Below are 20,912 nucleotides of genomic sequence, written 5' to 3'. Positions count from 1 at the left end.
TGAAAACCAAGTGTAGCGGAAGATTTCACTTTTCAACTCACAGCACAGGGTCTCAGTCTGTGGTTCAGACTGGCCTGGAACTCATAATGTAAGCATAGGCTGTTCTAAAAGTCATGGCAATCCTCCTGCCTCAACTTCACCAGTGCCGGGTGTTGTTCTTTTAAAAAATGGGTCCCAGGCGGCAGTTGTAGCAGAAATGCTGTAGGTCCCAAATGGTGGAAGTGGGCCATGTGGCGGCAGATATCGGGCCCTGGGAGCAGCCAGTCCCAGGCAGAGACGGCTGCCGGTCCCCAGAGCAGTGGCTGATCCCAGGCAGGGAGACACATGGTGGGCGGGCAGAAGACAGAGACATGGATAGATAACACTTGCAGAGTGTGGTTGAAGATTTATTCAGGAGGTTATGAAGGGGGAAGGGTGAAGGTGGGGGAGAAAGAGATAGAGATAGAGAGAGAGGAGATGAGGGACGAGGCGGGGGGGGGGAGCAGAGAAGTGGGGAGAAAGGCAGAAGCGAAGCTACCTCTCCAAGAGGAAGATGGAAAAGAGAGCAAGTTCAGGCTGGAAGCTGAAGATCAGCCTGCCTCAGCGGATGGGGGAGGGAGTGGGCGTGGCTTTTCTCTTAAAGGGTTCCAGGGACCAAAACCATAACACAGGGGATGAAAGGCGTGAGCCACCAGATCTGGTCTTCAATGTGAACTTCTTGAGAAAAAGTCCGTTTTACACACACACACACACACGCACACACACACACAAACACACCTGACAAATTATAATTATGGTGTTATTACTTCAAGAACTCAGTGCTCAGGTTTCCCTCACATCTGCTCGGGTACCATGAGTACTAATTAGTCCCCAAAGGCTTCCCATGGCTTCAGCTGACCAGTCAGCAGATTGCTTTCCTCTAAAAAAGAACACCAGTCCAACACGATAAAAGCAATTCTCGAGCCCGTGGCTTGCTGGGAGGAGAGGAACTTATTCAGCTTTCTGGTGGGACGCATTTCCTCACGTTCTGGTTCTTTCCCAAAGGTTTTGCTTTATCGTGCTTGGGAAAGCGCTGTTTCCTAGGAGAACTACATGAGGCTACGTCTGAGGGAAAAGGGATGCACTCCCCAGGGCGGAAACTAAGAGAAGCTGCAGGGTCTGAGCTCCACGGACACCAGCCACATCTCCCCCGAGGATGTTTCTAGGGGAGCCGAACAAGGCCCCACCAGATTGTGTAAACAGAATCAGGAGTGGGTGGGGGAGCTTGCAGACAGGCTCCGAGAGGATTTACGTTTCCAAGTCCTCAAGGCCTGAGGTGCTTCTTTTAACCCCTAGGTGAGTGTGTCACGGGTCCAGCATGGTGAGAACCCCGGCATAGTGGGCAGTGACACACCACGGGCAGACTCATTGGTTACGCCAACCCCTTTCTGCTTTCTTGAGCCTGACTGGGAAAGGCTGGATCCTTCTGTGCCACGAAACAGTGCAGAAGCCTTTTCTGGTGGCTGCAGGACAGCTCCCCAAACACACAGTCTGAGAGGTCCATAGGACCTCAACTAGACACAGCCTCTTTGAACGTTGCTTCTTGTTTCTTGACTTTGCTGTATTTTCTTTTGTTTGGTGCAGGATCCCATGCAGCCCAGGCTGGCCTCCAATCCTCTGTGTAACTGAAGATGACTTTGAGTTCCTGACCCTGCTGCTTCAACCTCCCAAGTGTTGGTAGCTTGGAACACACAACAATCCTCCTGTCTCAGTTCCCTACTTGCAGGGGTTGCACCATCCCTAGCTCCTTCTCTTCAGAAAGTAGAGCCATCATAGACTTGGTGACCAAGCCAAAGTGCGCTGATACTCCACCCCCCCTCCACAGGATGCTAAATATCACTTCACGGCAGTGGTTTGCAGTTTGGCAAAACAGAGTCACCTAAGGAGATGTTCAGACATACAATGGGCTCCACTCCCAGGAACTCTGATGTAACTGGGCTGTGTGGGGCCAAGGCAGGAACAGTTTTCTAAGCCACAAACTCAAAGCCAGAGGTCCTGGGCACCTGAGCCACACTTTTCCTGAGAAGCCAATCTGATCAGTGGGGCTGGGATTGGGAGACACACACCTCAGCTGCAGGATCAGGGGCCCATGACACAAAAAATTAAGCATTGAGAGAAATATCTGATGCCATATTTTAAAAGTTGAAAAACCACCAGAAAAAAGTCCTTAATAAATAACATGTCAAATTTTAATAAAAATAGGCTTTTGTGGTTTGGCTGCCTTCAGATTTCATGCTATTGCACAAGAGAAGTAATTAGGCTCCAATTTCCAGCCTGTGTGTGCCTGTGTCCCTCTGGATCCCTCATACAGGCTTATGAAGACTGAGTTCCTCTTATGTGTAGAATGGATTAGAATTTATGCTACACTTATGGGTTTATGAAGCCTGACAGCAGTGAGCAAACAAAGCAATGTAGGTTTTTGTTATTTTTCTGGTGATTTTTTTCCGAATTTGTAGGTTTTTTTTTTTTTTAATGGAGACATTTTAAAGATGTGTTTTAGTTTGTGTGTGAATCTTTCTCAATGTACGCACACAAGTGTGAGTGGCACACCTGACCCCCCCCCCCCCCCATGGAGGAGGGTCATCTGTCTATGTATTACTTTCATTGGTCACTAAAGAAACTGCCTTGGCCCTTTAATAGGACAGAAAATTAGGTAGGTGGAGTAGACAGAACAGAATTGTGGGAGAAAGAAAGCAGAGTCAGGCAGATGCCTCAGGCAGTTGCCATGCCTCTCCTCTCTGAGATGGATGCAGGTTAGGATCTTCCCAGTAAGCTACCACCTCATGGTGCTACACAGATTACTAAATATGGGTTAAAGCAAGATGTGAGAATTAGCCAATAAGAGGCTGAAACTACTAATGGGCCAGGCAGTGTTTAAATGAATACAGTTTCCATGTAATCATTTCAGATGTAAAGCTAGCCGGGTGGTGGGAAGCAGCCAGCAGCTCCCATCACTACACCCTGCCCCCAGGCCAGAAGAGGGTGTTGGGTCCCAGGGATCTAGAGTTGCTTGCTGTCTTATGTGTCATGCCCAGTTTGTTAGTGTGGAGCCTGGCCGTTGGGACCTGAACTCTGGTCTTCATGATTGCTCAGCGAGCACTCCTCACAACTGAACCTTCTAGCGGTTTTGTTTTTGTTTTTGCTTTAAAAACATGGCTTCACACTGCTGCGGCCTTGGCCTGCCTGGAGCCCATTATGTAGCTTAGTTTGGCTTCAAACTTTTGTGAACCTCCTGCTTCAGCCTCCCAAATTCTGAGATTACAAGCATGAGCCATTATACCCATCAATGGAAGTCTTTTAATTAACTTTTTCCTCTTAGGACCAAATCTGGAAAGTTTGGATTTGTGAACAAAGAGGTCCCGTTTTTCTTTGCCTTGGACTGTGGCTGCTTTGGAGGCTCGGATCTCTTGCTAGGAGTCTCCTCTCATCTGCCATAGTCATATGATTCTTTTTCAGGATGAAAGCCTCATGTGCACACTTAGCTGGAATCTTCTCCTATTGCTGCTCTTTTGGTGAGTGTCTGCTTGAGAAAGTTGAGCCAGCACCCAACTGATGTTTTTATTTATTTATTTATTTATTTATTCATTCTTTATTTATTTATTTATTTATTTATTTATTTATTTATTTATTTATTTATTTTGGTTTTTCGAGACAGGGTTTCTCTGTAGCTTTGGAGCCTGTCCTGGAACTAGCTCTTGTAGACCAGGCTGGCCTCGAACTCACAGAGATCCGCCTGCCTCTGCCTCCCGAGTGCTGGGATTAAAGGCGTGCGCCACCGCCGCCCAGCTTATTTTTGTTTTTTAAGACAGGGGTTTCTCTGGCTGTCCTGGAACTCGCTCTGTAGACCAGGCTGGCCTCGAACTTACAGAGACCCGCCACTGAGCATCTCTGCATCCCCGAGGGAGCCACCTTGATGTCTCCTGAATGTCAGTTCTGAGGTATCTCATAAAGCCCAACTTAATTTTAGATACTGTATCCTTGAAGAGTGGCAAACGAGGTTAATCATGAGAGACCAGAACTGAACATCTGGCTGGCCCGTTAAGATGCTTTGAACTACTCCGAGAAAAGGATTTAAGCTTTATTTACTTGATTATGTGTGCGAACGCAGGTACCCCAGAGGCTGGAGGTGTGTGGGATCCCCTTCTGCGGGAGTTACGTGTGGTTGTGAGCTGAAGTGGGTACTGGGAGCCTAATCTCAATCCTCTGTGAGATCAGAAAGCACTCTTAACCCCCAAGCCCTCTCTCCAGCCCCTCGGGCTTATTCTTAAGAGAATTATTAGCCCCCAAATATCTTTGTCTCCTTCTGCCATATATGCCCCACTCACCCCATGTGCACTGTGGTTTGAGACACACACACACACACACACACACACGCACACACACGCACACACACAGCCTTTGTTATTTTTCATTGTGTAATCACACAGACACTCAATGCTCACTGGCTCTCAGGGGAATACACCTAAGTTGCTAACACAGAAATAGAGACGCGACGAGACCTTACAGAGGGCAAGGACTGGCCTAGCAGTCAGGAAAGCTGGCCTGCCACTAGTGACTACTGACTGGTCATCCCATCTCGTTGAAGTTCTGCTTTTCCTTCTGCAAGGCAAGGGGGCTATATTCGACCCCCAAGGACATTTTGGGTACACGTCTCTGACGTTAGTCCTCTTGTGCCTGTTATACAGAAGAAATTTGGGACAGGTGAAACCACCGGGATGGAGGTGGTGCTAGACACAAAGACAGGGCAATTAGTAAGAGGCACCAGCTCATCAAAGACGGCGAGGCAGCAGACTGCCTTTCATGGTCACCGCTTGGTGCGCTTTATGAGCATCAGCTGCTAATGGCACATGAAAGCCGGGCTGCTGCTCCATTATCCCTGCTGTCCCTGGGTGGCAACTCTGTGGGAGGTCACCCGCCGGACGGCGTCCACGGTGTGTATGCTGTCCAGGGTTGTGGCCTGAGGATTCTGCTACCATTTTACAGAAGAGTCCAGGTCCATCAGCTTTTGGACTCTCTGTTTCCCTTCCTTCCTTCTTCCTTCCTTCCTTCCTTCCTTCCTTCCTTCCTTCCTTCCTTCCTTCCTTCCTTCCCTCCCTCCCTCCCTCCTTCCCTCCCTCCCCCCCCCTCTCTTTCGCAACAGGTCCCCATCATGTAGCCCTGGCTGTCCTAGAACTCCATATGTAGATCAGGCTACTGTCAAATTCCACACTCTGGTTCTTTTTAATAAAAATTACATTGATTTACTTGTGTGCATATGTGTGTGGGGTATATGGGTGTGTGCATGCCATAGTAAGTGTGCGGAGTTGATTCTTTCTTTCCTCCTTATGGTTCCTTGGGGGACTTGAGCGCAGGATGTTAGACTGGAAGTAAGTTTCTTTACCTGCTGAGTCGTCTCCCCCATCTGCTGCCTGCTATCCCCCCACTCTTCCCTCCCTTCCTCCACTCTTCCCTCCCTCCCTCCCTCCCTCCCTCCCTCCCTCTCTCCCTCCCTTCACTCTTCCCTCCCTCCCTCCACTCTTCCCTCCCTCCCTCCACTCTTCCCTCCCTCCCTCCACTCTTCCCTCCCTCCCTCCACTCTTCCCTCCACTCTTCCCTCCACTCTTCCCTCCCTCCCTCCCTCCCTCCCTTCCTCCTTCCCTCCCTCCTTCCTTCCCTCTCTCCCTTCCTATATTCTTCAGGTTGTTTAGACAGCGCTGGAGATGGGACCCAAGGCTTTGTGCATGTTGGGCAAGTATTCTACCATTGTACTATTTCCTCAACGTTTTTTGTTTGTTTTGTTTTGCTTTTTTGAGGCAGAGTCCCTCTGTGTAGCCCTGACTGTTCTGGAACTAGCTCTTGTAGAGCAGGCTGGCCTTGAACTCACAGAGATGCTCTTGTCTCTGCCTTCTAAGTGCTGGGATTAAAGGCATGAGCCACCATCACTGGGCTAAATATTTTTTTTACGTGTGGTACTGGGAGTTGAACCCAGGGCCTCATGCATTCCAAGCAAGTTACACTACCACGGAGTTACACCCTCAGCATTTCTCCTCAGTCTTTTAAAGGTTTTTTTATGGAAAGTGGAGAAACATTTCCCACCCATGAGGATATCACTATGAAAACAGAACCTTACCTAGGAATAGTAAGTGTTGTCCAGGAGGTAGAGATATTTGGACTCTCTCCATTTCTGACAGACATAAAATGGTGTAGACATAAATAGCAAACAATAGACTGTCTCTTAAAATATTCAGAATGGGTCCACAAGATGGCTCAGTGGGTAAAGGGACCTGCTGCCATGACTGATGACCCAAGTTTGATCCCCAGGACCCCACATGGAGAAAAGAGAGTACTGTCTCCCCCAAGCTTTTTGTTGATTTCCACAAACATATCATAGCATAGGCCTCCCAAATAAATACATTAAAATTTAACAGTGTAAAATCAAAGAATGGAATTTTCATATGGTTCAGAGATATCTATCACTTTTGGAGATATATTTAGAAGAAACAAGAACAGCCGGGTGTGGTGGTATATGACACCTTTAATCCCAGCACTCAGGAGGCAGAGGCAGGTGGATCTCTATGAGTTCAAGGCAGTCTAGTCTACAAAATGAGTTCCAGCACAGCCAAAGATACACAGAGAAACCCTGTCTTGAAACCACCCCCTCAAAAAAAAAAAAAAAAGAAAGAAAACAAAAGAAAAAGAAAAAGCAAAGAAAGAAACAAGAACAGGATTTAGGATAGTGCTGTAGCTGTCTGTGGCATTATTCACAGTGGTCACAGGTAGAAGTAACCCATATGTCCGATGACAGATTTTCCGTACCTAGAAAATGGGGCAGAGGTGTGCAAAGTAATGTTAGCTACCTTCCGAAGGAAGATCGCCGTGAAGTTATCCTGGGCTCTATCACAGACCCTGGCTCAAAACCCAAGCGGGTGGGGCTGGGAGATGACTCAGTGGGTAAGCGTTGGTGTGGAAGCACGAGGATGAGCGTTCACATGCCCAGAACCCACGTAAAGGTCGAACACAGTGGTGCTGGTGTCTATAACCGCAGTGGTGTGCCCCTACTGGGAGACTGGTTGACACTGAGGGACTGCAAAAGCTCCTGGGCCAGCTCGTTTGGTCTACACAGCAGCAAACAGCAAATCGACTTTGTATCAAATAAAGTGGAAGCAACCCCTGGCACCTGAGGGTGCTCTCTGACCTCCACGTGCATGCCGTGGTAGGAATATGTCATGCGTGTGTGTGTGAGCATGCTTGCACACACACACACACACACACACACACACACTAACAAGCAAACCTCAAGAAACAAAACAGAACTCCTCTTACAAATAAATACAACATGGCAAGAGGTGTGGGTGGGGCTGAGAAGACTCAGTGGCTAAGAGCACTTACTGCTCTTGCAGGGGACAGGGATTCAGTTCTCAGTACATCAGGGGGTTCCAAATTGCCTACATGTCCAGGTCTGGGGATTGACATCTTCATCTGGCCTCCACAGACACTGTACAAACACGTTTCCCATACAGACAAGCAGACTTGTATATATACATGTAAATAAAATTAATAAAATACCCCCCAAAGAATCCCAGACACATGGGTAGACACTGAGGATCTTACGCTAAGGGAAATAAGGCCGGCACACAGGGACAGACACTGGATGAAGTATGATTCTGATTTATGAAGCTTCAAAAGTTGTCAGACTCACAGAAAGCAGAATGGCAAGGGCCAGAGATGGGGGTGGAACAGGGATCTGTTACTCGGGGAGTGTAAAATTTTAGGTTTTCTAAATGAGAAAGTTCTAGGGCCCTTTCGAGTACAGCAACGCGAATGTAGTTAATAGCACTGAGCTGACCCGTTTGTTTGTTTGTTTTGGGACAGGATCGCATTCGTCCCAGCTGACTGCAGATTTGCCAAGGCTGACTTTAAACCACTCACTCCACGATAACTAGGGCTGTGATTCCGGGCACGGGCCTCTGTGCTGGGCTTGAGCTGAGCTGCTGAGCATAGCTAAGATGGTAGCATCGCTAGGTATGGTTTCTAGCACAGTTGAAAAGCAGCCAGAGGTGCAATCTCGATCCAAGTTGCTGCAATCTCTTTGTCGTATTAGAATGACTGCCCCCCCCCATGTCTTCACACCGAAGTGTTTATTCCAGTCCCATTAATCAGAGACACCAATTCTCCCACGCATTGCTAAGAAAGACAAACATGTAGTTAAATAAATGCAGAAGACACAGTAAAGTAGGGTGGCAGCAAGATTGTAATTGTGCGGGCTAGGGTAATCTTCAGAGAATGGGTCCAGAAGGGTTAGTAAGGGCAAGGAAGCAGAGAGGAAGGACAGGGTCGATACTGCATGGACAGTGTTTCCAGCGAGTTCTCCTAGGCCTGTTAGGGTTGTGTTGAGCAGGACACAGGCTTCTAGGTTGTCCTTCTTCTGTTTCTGGTAGCTCTATAATCCCGCATCTTGCTGTGGGCTGAGTGTAGCTCGTGGGATGAGATACTCCTGACTGGGATCAACAGTCTGGAAAGGAATGGATGTCATTAGCGACTTTCCGAGCCAAATAGTGTCCTTTCACTATCATTTAGTTCGTTAGTTTAAAAAAAAAGCAAACCTTCCAAACTGTTCTGGTTTTATTCCCGTTGCTGGGATAAAATGCCCTCATAGAAAGCAACTCAGGTGATAAGGGGTTTATTTTCGCTTATTCCGGGTTGTAGTCAAGACGCTGGGAACTCGAGACCAGCTAGTTACATCATAGCCCAGTCGAAGGCAGAGAGGAAGGAAGGCATGCTCACTTTGCCTGCTAGTTTCCTCTCAGTTCTATTTCGCCTCCTATATGATCCAGGATCCTCTGCCTAGGGAGTGGTTCTACCCACAATGGTTTGGATCTTCCCATACTATGTAAAGTAACTATGACAAGCCCCTACCGATATGGCCATAGGTCAAGCCAATGTAGATAATTCCTTCTTGAGGTTCTTTTTCCAGTAATTCTAGGCTGTGGAGAGTTGACACTGGAAACCATCACACAAACCTATTTATGCCGGATTCCACTGTTGGTCATTAATAAGTTTTTTTTTTTTTTTTTTTTTTTTTTTTTTACAAAGCCATGGAATAGTTGATTCCTGGAATTTGAAAATGCATCCAAGAAACTCTACAGGATGGATAAAAAACAATTTTCCTCGTTGTGCAAAAGCTCCCCATCCCCACTCCCTTCTGCCAGGGTTAATTAGAGCAAATGACATGTGGCTATGTCCTGGTCTAAGTGCCATTTAGGGAGACACAGATTCTCGGCTCCAGATGGGACAGCTGAGCTTAACCGGCTGCCTCATAAAGCGGACAAGCAATGTGAGGGCGACTTTCCCTCCTGGGCTTCAGCCGCTTGTGGTCCACACAAAGCAAGAGGTTTTCCCTAGCAGGGTATTTTTGAGTTTTCTGCATCTGCCTGTGAGCCATGACAGCTCGACGTGCCACGGGGTGATGTGCAATGTCCAATCGACTCAGGAGAGTTTTGCCTGAAAGGATTAAAATTGGTTCATCCATCTGGGCTTCCAGATGGTGACGAGACCCAGCCCTGTTGTCAGGATGGCCTGGGCTGTTGGGGCTAGAGAGTGGTTAACGGGGGAAATTGAGGGCACAGGGGGATAGATTTAGATAGCCCGTGCTAAAGCCAGACTCAACACTCATGCGGATTTACAGCCTTCCGTCGATACTGCTGCCTAGCTTAGCCAGCCCAGACCCCTCAACATCATCCAGATCTCGATACATTGCTTGATCCTTCCTGGGAAAAAATACACTGAGGTGGTGGTGTGGAGGGAGACTCTCGGGGTTTAAACCTAGGGCCTCTCCTGGGCCAGCTGGCGTAGCTTGAGACTGCCCTGACTGCCTGTCCTCCCTCGGACCAGTAAAGTCATTGGACACACATCCTGTAGTGTTTGCCGTGTCTTCCTGAGCGAGTGAGTCAAGCATGTTTACCTGCAGCTGAATGGGAGTACCATGTGCAGTTAGAGCTACATCCTCCTCAGCTCCGTCACTGTCTCGGGCTGAAAAGCCAAAGGAGGGAGGGCCGTGTTAGTGTCGGACTCACCGGGACTAGGAGGTCACTCAGTGGCTTGCAAACTGGCTCTTGGTGCTTTAAGGACTACGTGGTTGTGGCAGCTGTTGAACAAAAACCCTATGGGTTTGCTCTTCATTCATCTGGTTATTCCCTCATCTGATGATTTAAGGCAAGGTGTCTTGTGGCCCGGGCTATCTTCAAACTCAGTGTGAAGCTGACACTACCTTTGAACTCTGGATGCTCCTCCCTCCAGCTCTCAAACACTGGGGCGACATGCGTGCACCTCCATATCCAGCGCTTGGAGAATCTGATTTAAGAGAATCTTTTAAACGTTTATGAGGAAGGCTGTACACGGTTAGAGCATGCGTGTTCAGGAGAAGCACACGCGTATGTGGTAACTGCAGAGGCAGGAGAGTTGTCATGACTTTCCCGAAAATGGTCCAACGCTGGGCTGGAATGTTCTCTGACTTGGAGTTAACAGTGACCCCTGGGTCATAGGCTTTCAATTGTCCCTGCAGGCTGACTTCTCCATGAGTTGGAATCATTTTTATTGTTGCTGTTTGAAAAGGGACTTACTCTACAGCCCGGGTTGCTTTAGAACTTCCTTTGTAACCTAGACTGGCCTCAGACTTGTGGTGATCCTCCTGCCTCAGCCTCCTGAGTGTTGGATTTTTAGTAGTGTGTTACCATGCCCAACTTAATTGGATTCAAATTTTAAGACTGGAAATAATAATAATAATAATGATAATAATAAATTATTTCCAGGGTTTTCCCAACATTGGAACACCCTGGGTTTGATTCCCAGTACCACAAAAATGAGCACCTAGGAACACACACATGTGCACATGTGCACACACACACACACACACAATTCCTTAGAGAAATACTATATTGTCATAGAATCAGCACATAGACCGTTATTTGTTTAGTGATAGTCTTGTCAACCAGGCGGCAAATTCTATGAAGTCAGGGACTTCTCTCTCTCAGGCCCAATGCCTGTTCCATACATGCTTGTGTGTTTGGGTGTTCACGGACACAGCTGTGCCAGTGGTGGCCACATTTCAAGGCTGCAGTGTTGATGACTGAACCCTGGAGAAGGCTGGCTTGGGACCCCCATCTGTGTTGTCTGCTTCCCTGCCCTCTCCTGTCTGTCAAGTTCCTTAACCTTTCGTTCATGGTGCTTCCTGGCGGAAACCAAAGGAAAACCTGGATGGTCATGACAGCAAGTCTGTTCCATGGGTTTTTAGGTTGCAAACAGCTGGTGTCTATGCAGGTCCCTGGGGTTGGGACATAAGGAAAGAGTGTGTGAGCTACACTTTGTATATTATTGATGGTGGTGTGGTCATGCCTGCCCCTGACAACTTCCTCCTACTGGGGGTGGATCCTGTGATGTAGGAAATGCATATCTTCCCTTCAGCGTAGGAGAAACTGCATCCTTGGTTTAACTTTTGTAGTATAATGGGACACCTTTGCACGCTGTCCCTTGGCAACTAATTTCATCCTAATGTTCTCGTTAGACTGAGTCAAAAGTTAGAATAACCCAATGCACCCATTTCTAGTTATTTTTCACAAATTTATCAAAGTGCTGGTACTCTACATAAAACCGCTGGCCACCTCATGCTGTAGAGTGAGACTTGGCATCTGCGTGTGGAAGGAGCAGAGCACGACATCATCTTTAGTTAAATATGAAGAGCCCGAGGCTCCTAGAGGCCAGGGACCCTGCTGGTTAGGAAGCCAACGTTTCTCCAGGCCAGAGCTGTAAGCGTCCATCTGCAGGTGACATGCACCGCTGTCCCAGCTGCCGGGTTATGCTTCTGCTCCAGTCTTTGTGGGTCTCATCCTAGACTTATCCAATGCTAGACCCAACAAATTCTGTCCGTGGTTCACCATCTTTTCCTGTTCTGTGCTGGTTCCCCTCTGTTTCTGTCTCTCTCTCCTCCTCCTGGTCTAGAACTACTTTTTAAGAAGATTTGTCTTCTTTATTTATTTATTTATTTATTTATTTGGTTTTTCGAGACAGGGTTTCCTGTAGTTTCTAGAGCCTGTCCTGGAACTAGCTCTTGTAGACCAGGCTGGCCTCTGCCTCCCGAGTGCTGGGATTAAAGGCGTGCGCCACCACCGCCCGGCCTTCTTAATTTATTATGCACTTGTGTGTTCGAGCTATGAGTACAGGTGCTTTCTGAGGCCAGCAGAAGGCATCAATTCTTTATCTGACTGGGGTGCTGGGAACTGAACCTCGGTCCTCTGCAAGAGTACCATTTGCTCTTAAGAGTTGAGCCATCACCTAGCGATGGAAACTCCCAGTGATCTATGAAGGTGACCCTAGTTAAGAAAGACTCCTGGTAATACAGGATTCAGAGCCTAAACAAGCCATCTCCTGTAATCAGGCAAGGCTTCCAGTGGAGGGGCTGGGACCCCAACCCAGCCACAAACCCTTTGACCTACAATTTGTCCTGCCTACAAGATGTGCTGGGGTCAGGTGGCGCAGAAATAATGGAAGTGACCAAGCAATGTCTGACCTAGCTTGAGACGCATACTATGAGAGGGAGCTCACCCCTGAGGGCCAGGACTTGAGACACAATAGCCCAGAGACACAGGATAGAGCAGCAGACGATAACAATAACAATAATAATAATGATGATGGTGAGGATGAAACAGAGTTGAGCTATCTCTAGTTATAGTTATCTTCACCTATAACTATTTAAAAAGTGTAGTGTGCTTTGTTTTTGTTTTGTTATTGTTTTGCTCTTTTTAAATAGTGCTGGATTGAACATAGGTCCCCCTCTTAAGCTAGGCAACACTCTACCACTGAGCTCTAACCTCAACATTTTTGCCTTTTCTATAATTTTTTTTCATTTATTACTTTGTGTGTGTCGGAGGTACGTGTGAGTGTGTGCTACGGCACAAGTGTGGATGTCAGAGGACAACTTAGATGGGGTCAGCTTTCTCCTCTTACCAAGTAGGTTCTGGGGCTGCACTCAAGTGGTCAGGCTTGGCAGCCGGAGGCGTCACCCACTGAGTCATCTCATCAGTTCCTAAAGCGTATTCTTAAGTGGTACATTGAGGAGGACCACACGACATTTCCACATGCATATACATCACACAGTGTTTAAATCAAGGGCAACACATGTCCTTAGCCATGTCTTTATGATGAAAACATTTCAAATTCTCCTTTTCTAGATTAAAAACAAACCAGATAACACACAGTACACCTTACTGTGTAGCAGCAGGCCAGAATTTCTTGGCCCTCCCTAACTCTAAGGTAGCACTTCCCCCATGTCTCCCTGCCCACTAGACTCCCACCCGGGAAGAACCTTTCTACTCCCTACGGGAGGGAAATTTCTCTCTCTTTTTAAGATTCTGGTAACATCTTAGAGTGACAGGAAAGAAAAACAAGATTCCTGTAAAAGAGCAAGCAAAAATTTTCACCTGGGTCCATTCCACTGGATTTCCCTTGAGAAAGTAGGTACACTTTGAAGAAAAAAGTGAGGACCTGTGAGATGGCTCAGTGGGTAAAGACACTTGCCATAAAAGTCTGCCAACCTGGGTTTGGTCCCAGCTCCTACTATGGAAGGAGAGGAAGCGACTCCTGAAAGTTGTACACACACACACACACACACAGGGTAAAGAAATAAATAAAATTCAAAACAACAAAATAAAGAATTATTGAAAAGGAAAACCCCCAACAAAAGCTGCTATGTCTAAGGGAGCCCAAAGGGTCGAATGCTTGCTCATTTTTTACTCACTGAGCCATTTTTCACTCTGTCGAGCTTGTCACTCATCTTTGTCTTAAGACCTTTGAGAGCCATCGCACTAATGATCCCTTCAGCACTATACAGAAAACTGCCTGCCTGCCACACCTTGAGTCCTTTGAAGACAGGCAGGTCTTGCTTTTAGCAAACCTGAGATGAACAATATTCTATTTAATCTACAATGGATAAAGCAGGTAACAATTAGAGGGGGGAACTGTTTCGTCCCCAGAAGATCTATAACTGATGTCCTTGGTGTGAACAACTGGTTTAGTTAAGTGGCCATTGATTTGGGCCGGGGAAGGCGAGGTAGCTATAACTTAGGAGAACAATTATTCTGAAATCCACTAACTTCAAATAGAAAGCAACATAGCCCACCAACTAATCAAAGAGGCATCTGTTAAAATACCGTCACCCCAGATACATATAAATGAGTTAATTAAGCACAAACATAACTCATAAATGACTTCTTCACTCATGCATTTTAATTACTTCAATTATACGCTCACATTTTTTGCACTATTCTTGGGTATCTTTATGATGACATTCCCAGTGCCTAACAATATGTTGAGCTTGTGAAATATTAATCAAATGCTGTCAGAATATATAGATACGTTTGTGGCTCAAGTGAAGCTGAGTGTGGGGCATGTAAGTGCAATCCTAGTACCAGCGAGACAGAAGTAGGAGGGTCAGGAGTTCAAGGCTAGCCTGAGCGACGTGAGACCTTGATTAAAAAAAAAAAAGTAAAAAAAGCCTTATGAAGAACAACTGGTTTGAAAATTCCATCAATATACAGCTGTGTGTGTGCATGCTCAAGTATGCAAGGGTGCATGCGTGTGTGTGTGTGTGTGTGTGTGTGTGTGTGTGTGTGCCTGTGTGGGGAGGCCTGAGGTCAACTTTGGGTATTATTCTGTAGACACTATTCACCATGGTAATTTGTACATGTGTATGGCGTGTGTGCACGTATGCTTGTGAACATGCAGGCACACACAATAGGGGTTAGAAGTTGATAGCGAGTATCTTCTAGATCACCCCTCCCCCTTACATATTACATACCTGAACCCAGGGTTTCCAATTTGGCTAACCTCTCTATAGCCAGCTTGCTCTGGAAATCTCTTGTCTGTCTCTGCCTGGTGAAGGCTGGCATAACAAGGCTGCCATGTTTGCCTGGTAAATACCAGGATGCCGGGATCTGAACTGTGGTCCTTATACTTCTGACACACGTGCTTTACCTACTGAGTCATCTCCCCAGCTCTGTCCATCATGCTGTTAAGAGACAGGGTCTCGCACGGGCTAGGTTGGCTGGACAGGGAGCCACAGGGATCTGCCTGCCTCTCCCTGCGGAGCACTGGATAAAGAATGCACGCCACCACATCTGGGCTTTTTACATGGGTTCTGGGCATCAAATCCAGGCCTCTTGTTTGCACAGTAAGTCCTTCACTGACTGAGCTATTTATCCAGTCCAATATCCAGGTCTTTAGGAGCACATTGACAATGTAAGCAAATCTGCCCGTCTGCGCTATGTCCGGTAATGACATGCCTGATTGCGTTTGCATCCAGATGTTGTTGTCTGTCATGCTCTAGAATTAAGTCCATAAGCTACTTCAGAGCGACTTTAAAGCCTAATCTTTGCAAAGACTTCCAGGAACTGGATGGAGTCTTTAATCCCTCTTGCTGATTGGTTTCAGCAAATCCCTTGCCATCTCTTATTTTCCCATTTAGTAACAATCCTTCAGGTGTTGGTTCAAGTTCATTTTACTCCGTTTTTTTAGTTGGAGATGGAAACCAGCAGGACAACTGCCTCCCGCAGAGATGTCTTTGCACTCGTGAAATTCTCTGCTAATCACCCCTTGGCTCCTCTTCTCGCAGCTGCATAATTCTGGTTTTTATAAACCCAGCGGTAAATCAAATAACAATGCTGTTGGAGCCTGGGTGGCAAGCAGCGGGAGTCAGAAGAGTCACAGGGCCACTGTGTGCCTCACGGACCTGAACAAAATGCCACGTTTCAGGATAGAATTGAGACAGAGCCTGGATCGGCTATGAGAAAGGCGCATAAAAACTTAAAACTACCAACTCAGTTTTACTGTCCTAACCTTTCCACACAGGTGTGATGCTAAAGCCCTTTAATCAGTCCTGTGGTTTTCCACAGAACCTCCCCGAGTGCCCCACACGTCTCGTCTCATTAGTGGATCCCAGACCTGTGCTGAGGCTGGAGCCCGACTGATGCCGAGAACAAGGGCACGGCTGTTCTCACCAGCCACACGTCTGCTTAGTCACACTGTGATTATTACTTCAATAGACAAGCTTGTAGGTCAGGGAGATTTGCTTTCCAGCTAGATCCACAGGCGCCATGATCACGCTTGTGGGTTTCCCAGCTGCTGGCTCTTAAATATTTGGGTTCTTGTTTTCCCTAGCTGGTTGTAACTCTACACTTTCTATTGCACTTCAATTACTCTCGTCATGTTTTGATAACTGCATCTTCCCAGACTTAAGTTCTGAGTCTAGTCTCCAACCTGAATTTTCAGGTGACTCCGCCCAACCTAGGAGGGCAATTTGCATTTTTAAAGCACTATAGTATTGATTTTTCTTCCCCCCCACAAAAACGTCAACTGACTCTGGCAATAACCATTATCTATCATCGGCAGACTATTTCCTGTTTAAAATGGAGCCTCTCTCTCTCTCTTTCTCTCTCTCTCTCTCTCTCTCTCTCTCTTTCTCTCTCTCTCTTGACAGGGTGTCTCTGTATAGCCCTGGCTGTCCTGATACTCAGTGTAGACCAGACTGGCCTTGAACTCAGAGATCCGCCTGCCTCTGCCTCCCTAGTGCTTGGATTAAAGATGTGTGCCACCACTGCCCAGGTTTAGCTTTGTTTTTGGTTTTTTTTTTTTTTTTTTTTTTTTTTGAGACAGGGTTTCCCTGTGTAGTCCTAACTGTCTGGGAACTCACTCTGTATACTAGGTGGGCCTTGAACTCAGAGATCTGCTTTCTTCCAGCAGCCCCCTGAGTACTGAGTGCTGGGATTAAAGCTATGCACCACCACCGCCCAGCTCATAAAATGGATTTTTCTAGTCTTGATTGGATAGTAGGATAGTTCTGACCAAATTAAGGATGGAATTCTTCTGCAAGCTCTGAGACTTTCCTTATATCTTGTTTTTGAGACAGTCCTAATATGGCCTGGAATTCATCCTGTAGCACAGGCTGGCATCAATTTTACATGGACTTTTTTGCCCCAGTTTCTGGGATTATGAGGTTGTTATACCACACCTGGAAGCTCTTTAACTATTTTTGTTCATTTGAGACAGGGTGGTGCCCTCCCTACAACACCTTAAACACATGTCTAACATTTGGGGGGCATGGAATAAGGGTCATTATAAGCATGCTTTGGGATATTATACTACAAGAGCTTCTTTGTCTCTGGGATTACACAGAAAAAAAAGCAGCAACTTTTATCCCATCTTCAGATAGAAACTACAAAAGGAATTGTAAAGACTGACAGACTGCAATCCCCCCCTCCCGCCCCCAGTCCTCAGGGATCTGATGGGAAGCATCCACAGCAATAGGAAGGATATTTAGCATCGATTTCCGACTTTCCATCAGCGGAACTGAAAAGAACTAATAGATGCATTTATCTGGACAGGATTTAATTTGAATGTGTAATTAACTAGCGATAACAGCTCAGAATGTGTATGTACTTGAAAGCTTCTATTCAATGTTTCTGAGCCTGGCAAACATTATGTGTCCCATACAATATATGAAATAGCATCTTTGTTACCCAATAGGAAGAAAATGGGAGAAATCAGTTGTCTATTAAGACACCAAAATTGATGTGAAACCGTGGCACTGGGCTATAGATAATGTCAGATGTTTCACAAGAGGCATTAATGAGTCTTGATATGTTTTCAGATAACTGAAATTAGCCACCGTTCCCTCCAGGTTGACAGGAACCAAGCATCTTTGGGATCATGGATAATGTCAACCCCCAACAAAACAGAGACAGGTGGCTTGATTTTATGTATAGATAAACATGTGACCTAGAAATTATCAAGAAAATGTCACATGAGCAGTTGCTCCCTGCCGACTAATGATCCTACATCCGAGCTTCTGCTTAGCATTCAGATCCAATGGTCTTTCCTGTTGCTTTTTATAACAGAGCCTTGAAAGATTTTTTTTTTTGAAACAGTGAACAATTTGCACAACAGAAACCCAGAAGTTGTTGAACTCTGCGTCTCTCCTGAGTGCGGAGTCCCACAAATCAGTTTTACATTCTATCTGGGTAAATTAACTTGCAGGCTTAAACTTTTTAGAATTGTCAATTACTTTCATGCTTGACAGCCAACATGCCTGAACTCAGCACGGTCTTATGTGTCCCTACCCTGGGGCTGGTTAGCTCATTTTACTCTATTTGCTTATTTTATTATTATTTTTGGAGACACTCATGTAGTTCAAGTTGGTCTCAAACTCTGTGTCACCAAGGAGGACTGTGAACACCTGAGCCCCTCGTATCCTCCTCTGTGTGTGCTACCACACTGGCTTAGTTAACTCATTTTAGAGTGGATGATTTTCTTTGCCAAGTGTCAGCTAGAATCACACCTTTTCCTTGAGAGCCTTCATTTTTTTTTTTTTTGTCTTGTTCTTTCCACATAAAGTCTACATTTTAGGAGATCTGATTTCCACTGTGTTCCAAAAGGCTTTATCTCTATACTTGACAGAACTCACCAAAACTCTGGCCTGTGCCCATGAGATGGCTCTGGGTTCTTTCTGCCTGCTTAATCCCCTCCCTGCCACAGTCCCTCCGGGTTGTACCTCTGGAGAGCTCCTGGTTCTCCATCCTGAAGCTGCGCTGGTAGACTGGGACCTGGCAGACGTTGCCTTGCGGAGGACACTCCTGCCTACTTGATCTGTAGAGGATGCACAGCTCGGGGATGATATACAGCAGCAGGAAGACCCAGGCGTTGGTGACGAGGCCAATGCAAATGACCGCGTCGTCCCACTGCGGCTGTCGCTGGAGCTGAGGGTTGCCTCTCAGGAGCATGGAGATCCACACCACCCAGATAATGATGGAGATCAGCACAGTGGCAAAGATGAGCCTCCCGTGCTGCTTCCAGTTCTCACACGGGCCACAGAAGGTGGCCTTGGAAACAAAGAACGTGAGGGCCATCAGGAAGAGGACATAGATCAGGAGACAGACAAAGTCTATGTTGAGCTCACAGGGTGTCATGTGCACGAACATCGACCCTCTTGTCATGATGAGGGTCACGTACTCTATGGCAATGATGATCTGCAACAGGCTGACACCAATAGCAATAAACAGGATTGTTGTCCAGCAGAAGGAGACTCTACCGCGGACCAGCTTCACCAGATTGGAAGCGTGAGCCAAGAGGCAGGAGAAACAGATAGCAAAGAGAACCCCAAAGAGGAAGTAGCGGACAGGGGCGGTTTGTTGGTTGAGCTGGATGATGAAGGCAAAAGCAAGTCCAAAGAGCCCCAGCACACCGAGCAGGAAGAGGAACTGTGTGGGAAGCACGTTCCACTGGCTGCAGTCCTGCACTCTCCGCATGAGGAAGAGGACTGCCAGGAGCAGCAATATTGTAACCACTATGCCAATCACCGCCAAGGACTCCAGAACGATGGTCCATGGCCCCTCATTGTCACAGAAGAGGTAATAGTCTTCTGTGGACTTCACGCAGTCCTCGTACATGGTGGCTTACAGGTAGACCTCACAGGAATGAGTGCCTGGTCTCCTGTGGGGGAAAAGAAAACATGAAGGTAACTTGTGATGCTAAATTCACTCACAAGATGCCTGCTGGGTGTCCTTTCCTTCATTCCGAATGAAGACAACCGAGCATTTGCAGAGAATGACTTTACCAAACAGTCACCCAGACACAGGAGAGTAACATTTTATTTGACACCAATCTTCCTGGCTGGGATAAGGATCTGAGAGATACAAGTATAGTCTACAAATGTAGGAATGCCATCTTCTCCACTAGCCCCATATTTATAACTACGGTGTATAGGACAACCAGGAAGGAAATGAGAAGGCTAACCTAAACCCTTCTACACTAACTTAGCTCTCTCTGCAAAGCGAAACCAGAATGCTCTTCCTTTGATGACCCCAGATAGTTCGTCTGTTTTCACATCAGAATTTCCAAAGGCCACTTAAAGGCAAGCAGAATCTTCTTGTCTGATTGGTGGGCTCCTCGTTGTATCGGGCGGGCGCCAGAAAGTCAAGCCATCCTTGGTTGGATTGTCTCAAACACTGATGCCCTACTTAAAGCAGACGGGCCAGCCATGTTCCCAAAAATTTGAACGGCTGTTTCTTTTTCCATTTTAATTCAAGTCAACCCAATGCAATGGGCTTTTATTAAACACCTGTTATTTGTTCACCAAAAAAGTGTGCAAAATGTCACCTTCCTTACAGATCTTTAGGACTAAAATCCCTGACTTAACTGAGGTGGCCTAGGAAAACAACAATTTTGAACCCAATAAAATAAAACAGCACAATAAACAAATATAAGATACCCTGTTGCATCTGGATACTCCCAGCTCCATTCCCCTTCAGCTAGTCCAAACTCAGCTGGCAGGAGTGGGGATCCCGGTTCCCAGCCGCTGGGCTCCCACTTACCTCCTCGGTGCCGACTCTGGAAACTGATGAGGCCTCAGTGGTGCCGAAGCTGTGACTGCAGTGAGTAAGGAGAAGACGACTTCAGGTGCTTTAATCTCTGCTCAAATGGGCGGAAGACCTGCAGGCCCTCACGCAGGTTCCAGAAGTATCTATAAAAAGAACCGGAAGGACAGAAAGACACGCCTAGTCCAGTTTCCACGGAGAATCCTTTGGTGAGGACAATTATTTCTCATTTACTGCTGGCCAGAGGTGCCTCGGCCCAGAGAGGTGTGTCTTCAGGGACATCTGCTTCCTTACAGTCTATTCCAATGTGTCTAGGAAGCTAGGGGGAAGGATGCTTAATCCCTATTTCGGGGGCTTCTCCCAAAGTCTGATTTTAATCCTAAGATTCCAAAGAGCACGCATTAAGCAAAGTACTATGACTTTCTCTGGGCAGATAGAAGGGCGATTTTTACCTAGACCTAGGTCTTCAAATAGCTGATGGTGGATACAACTGTGAAA

General features: G+C 46.7%; 1 protein-coding gene across 1 annotated transcript; it reads right to left on the bottom strand.

Annotated features, from left to right (window-relative positions):
* Positions 1-8,437: 8,437 nt before the first annotated feature.
* On the bottom strand, positions 8,438-19,487 carry Gprc5d (G protein-coupled receptor class C group 5 member D). The gene is made up of 3 exons (XM_038317788.1): positions 18,593-19,487; positions 9,959-10,026; positions 8,438-8,509 (listed from the first exon to the last, which is right to left on the bottom strand). Exons 1-3 carry the CDS (start codon positions 19,485-19,487, stop codon positions 8,438-8,440), a joined length of 1,035 nt encoding a protein of 344 aa, XP_038173716.1.
* Between the last annotated feature and the right edge of the window lie 1,425 nt (positions 19,488-20,912).

Source organism: Arvicola amphibius, chromosome 2 (genome assembly GCF_903992535.2).
Source record: "Arvicola amphibius chromosome 2, mArvAmp1.2, whole genome shotgun sequence".
NCBI classification, from domain to species: domain Eukaryota; kingdom Metazoa; phylum Chordata; class Mammalia; order Rodentia; family Cricetidae; genus Arvicola; species Arvicola amphibius.
The sequence above is the reverse complement of the archived record's forward strand: the minus strand, read 5'-3'. Positions and strand labels throughout refer to the sequence as shown.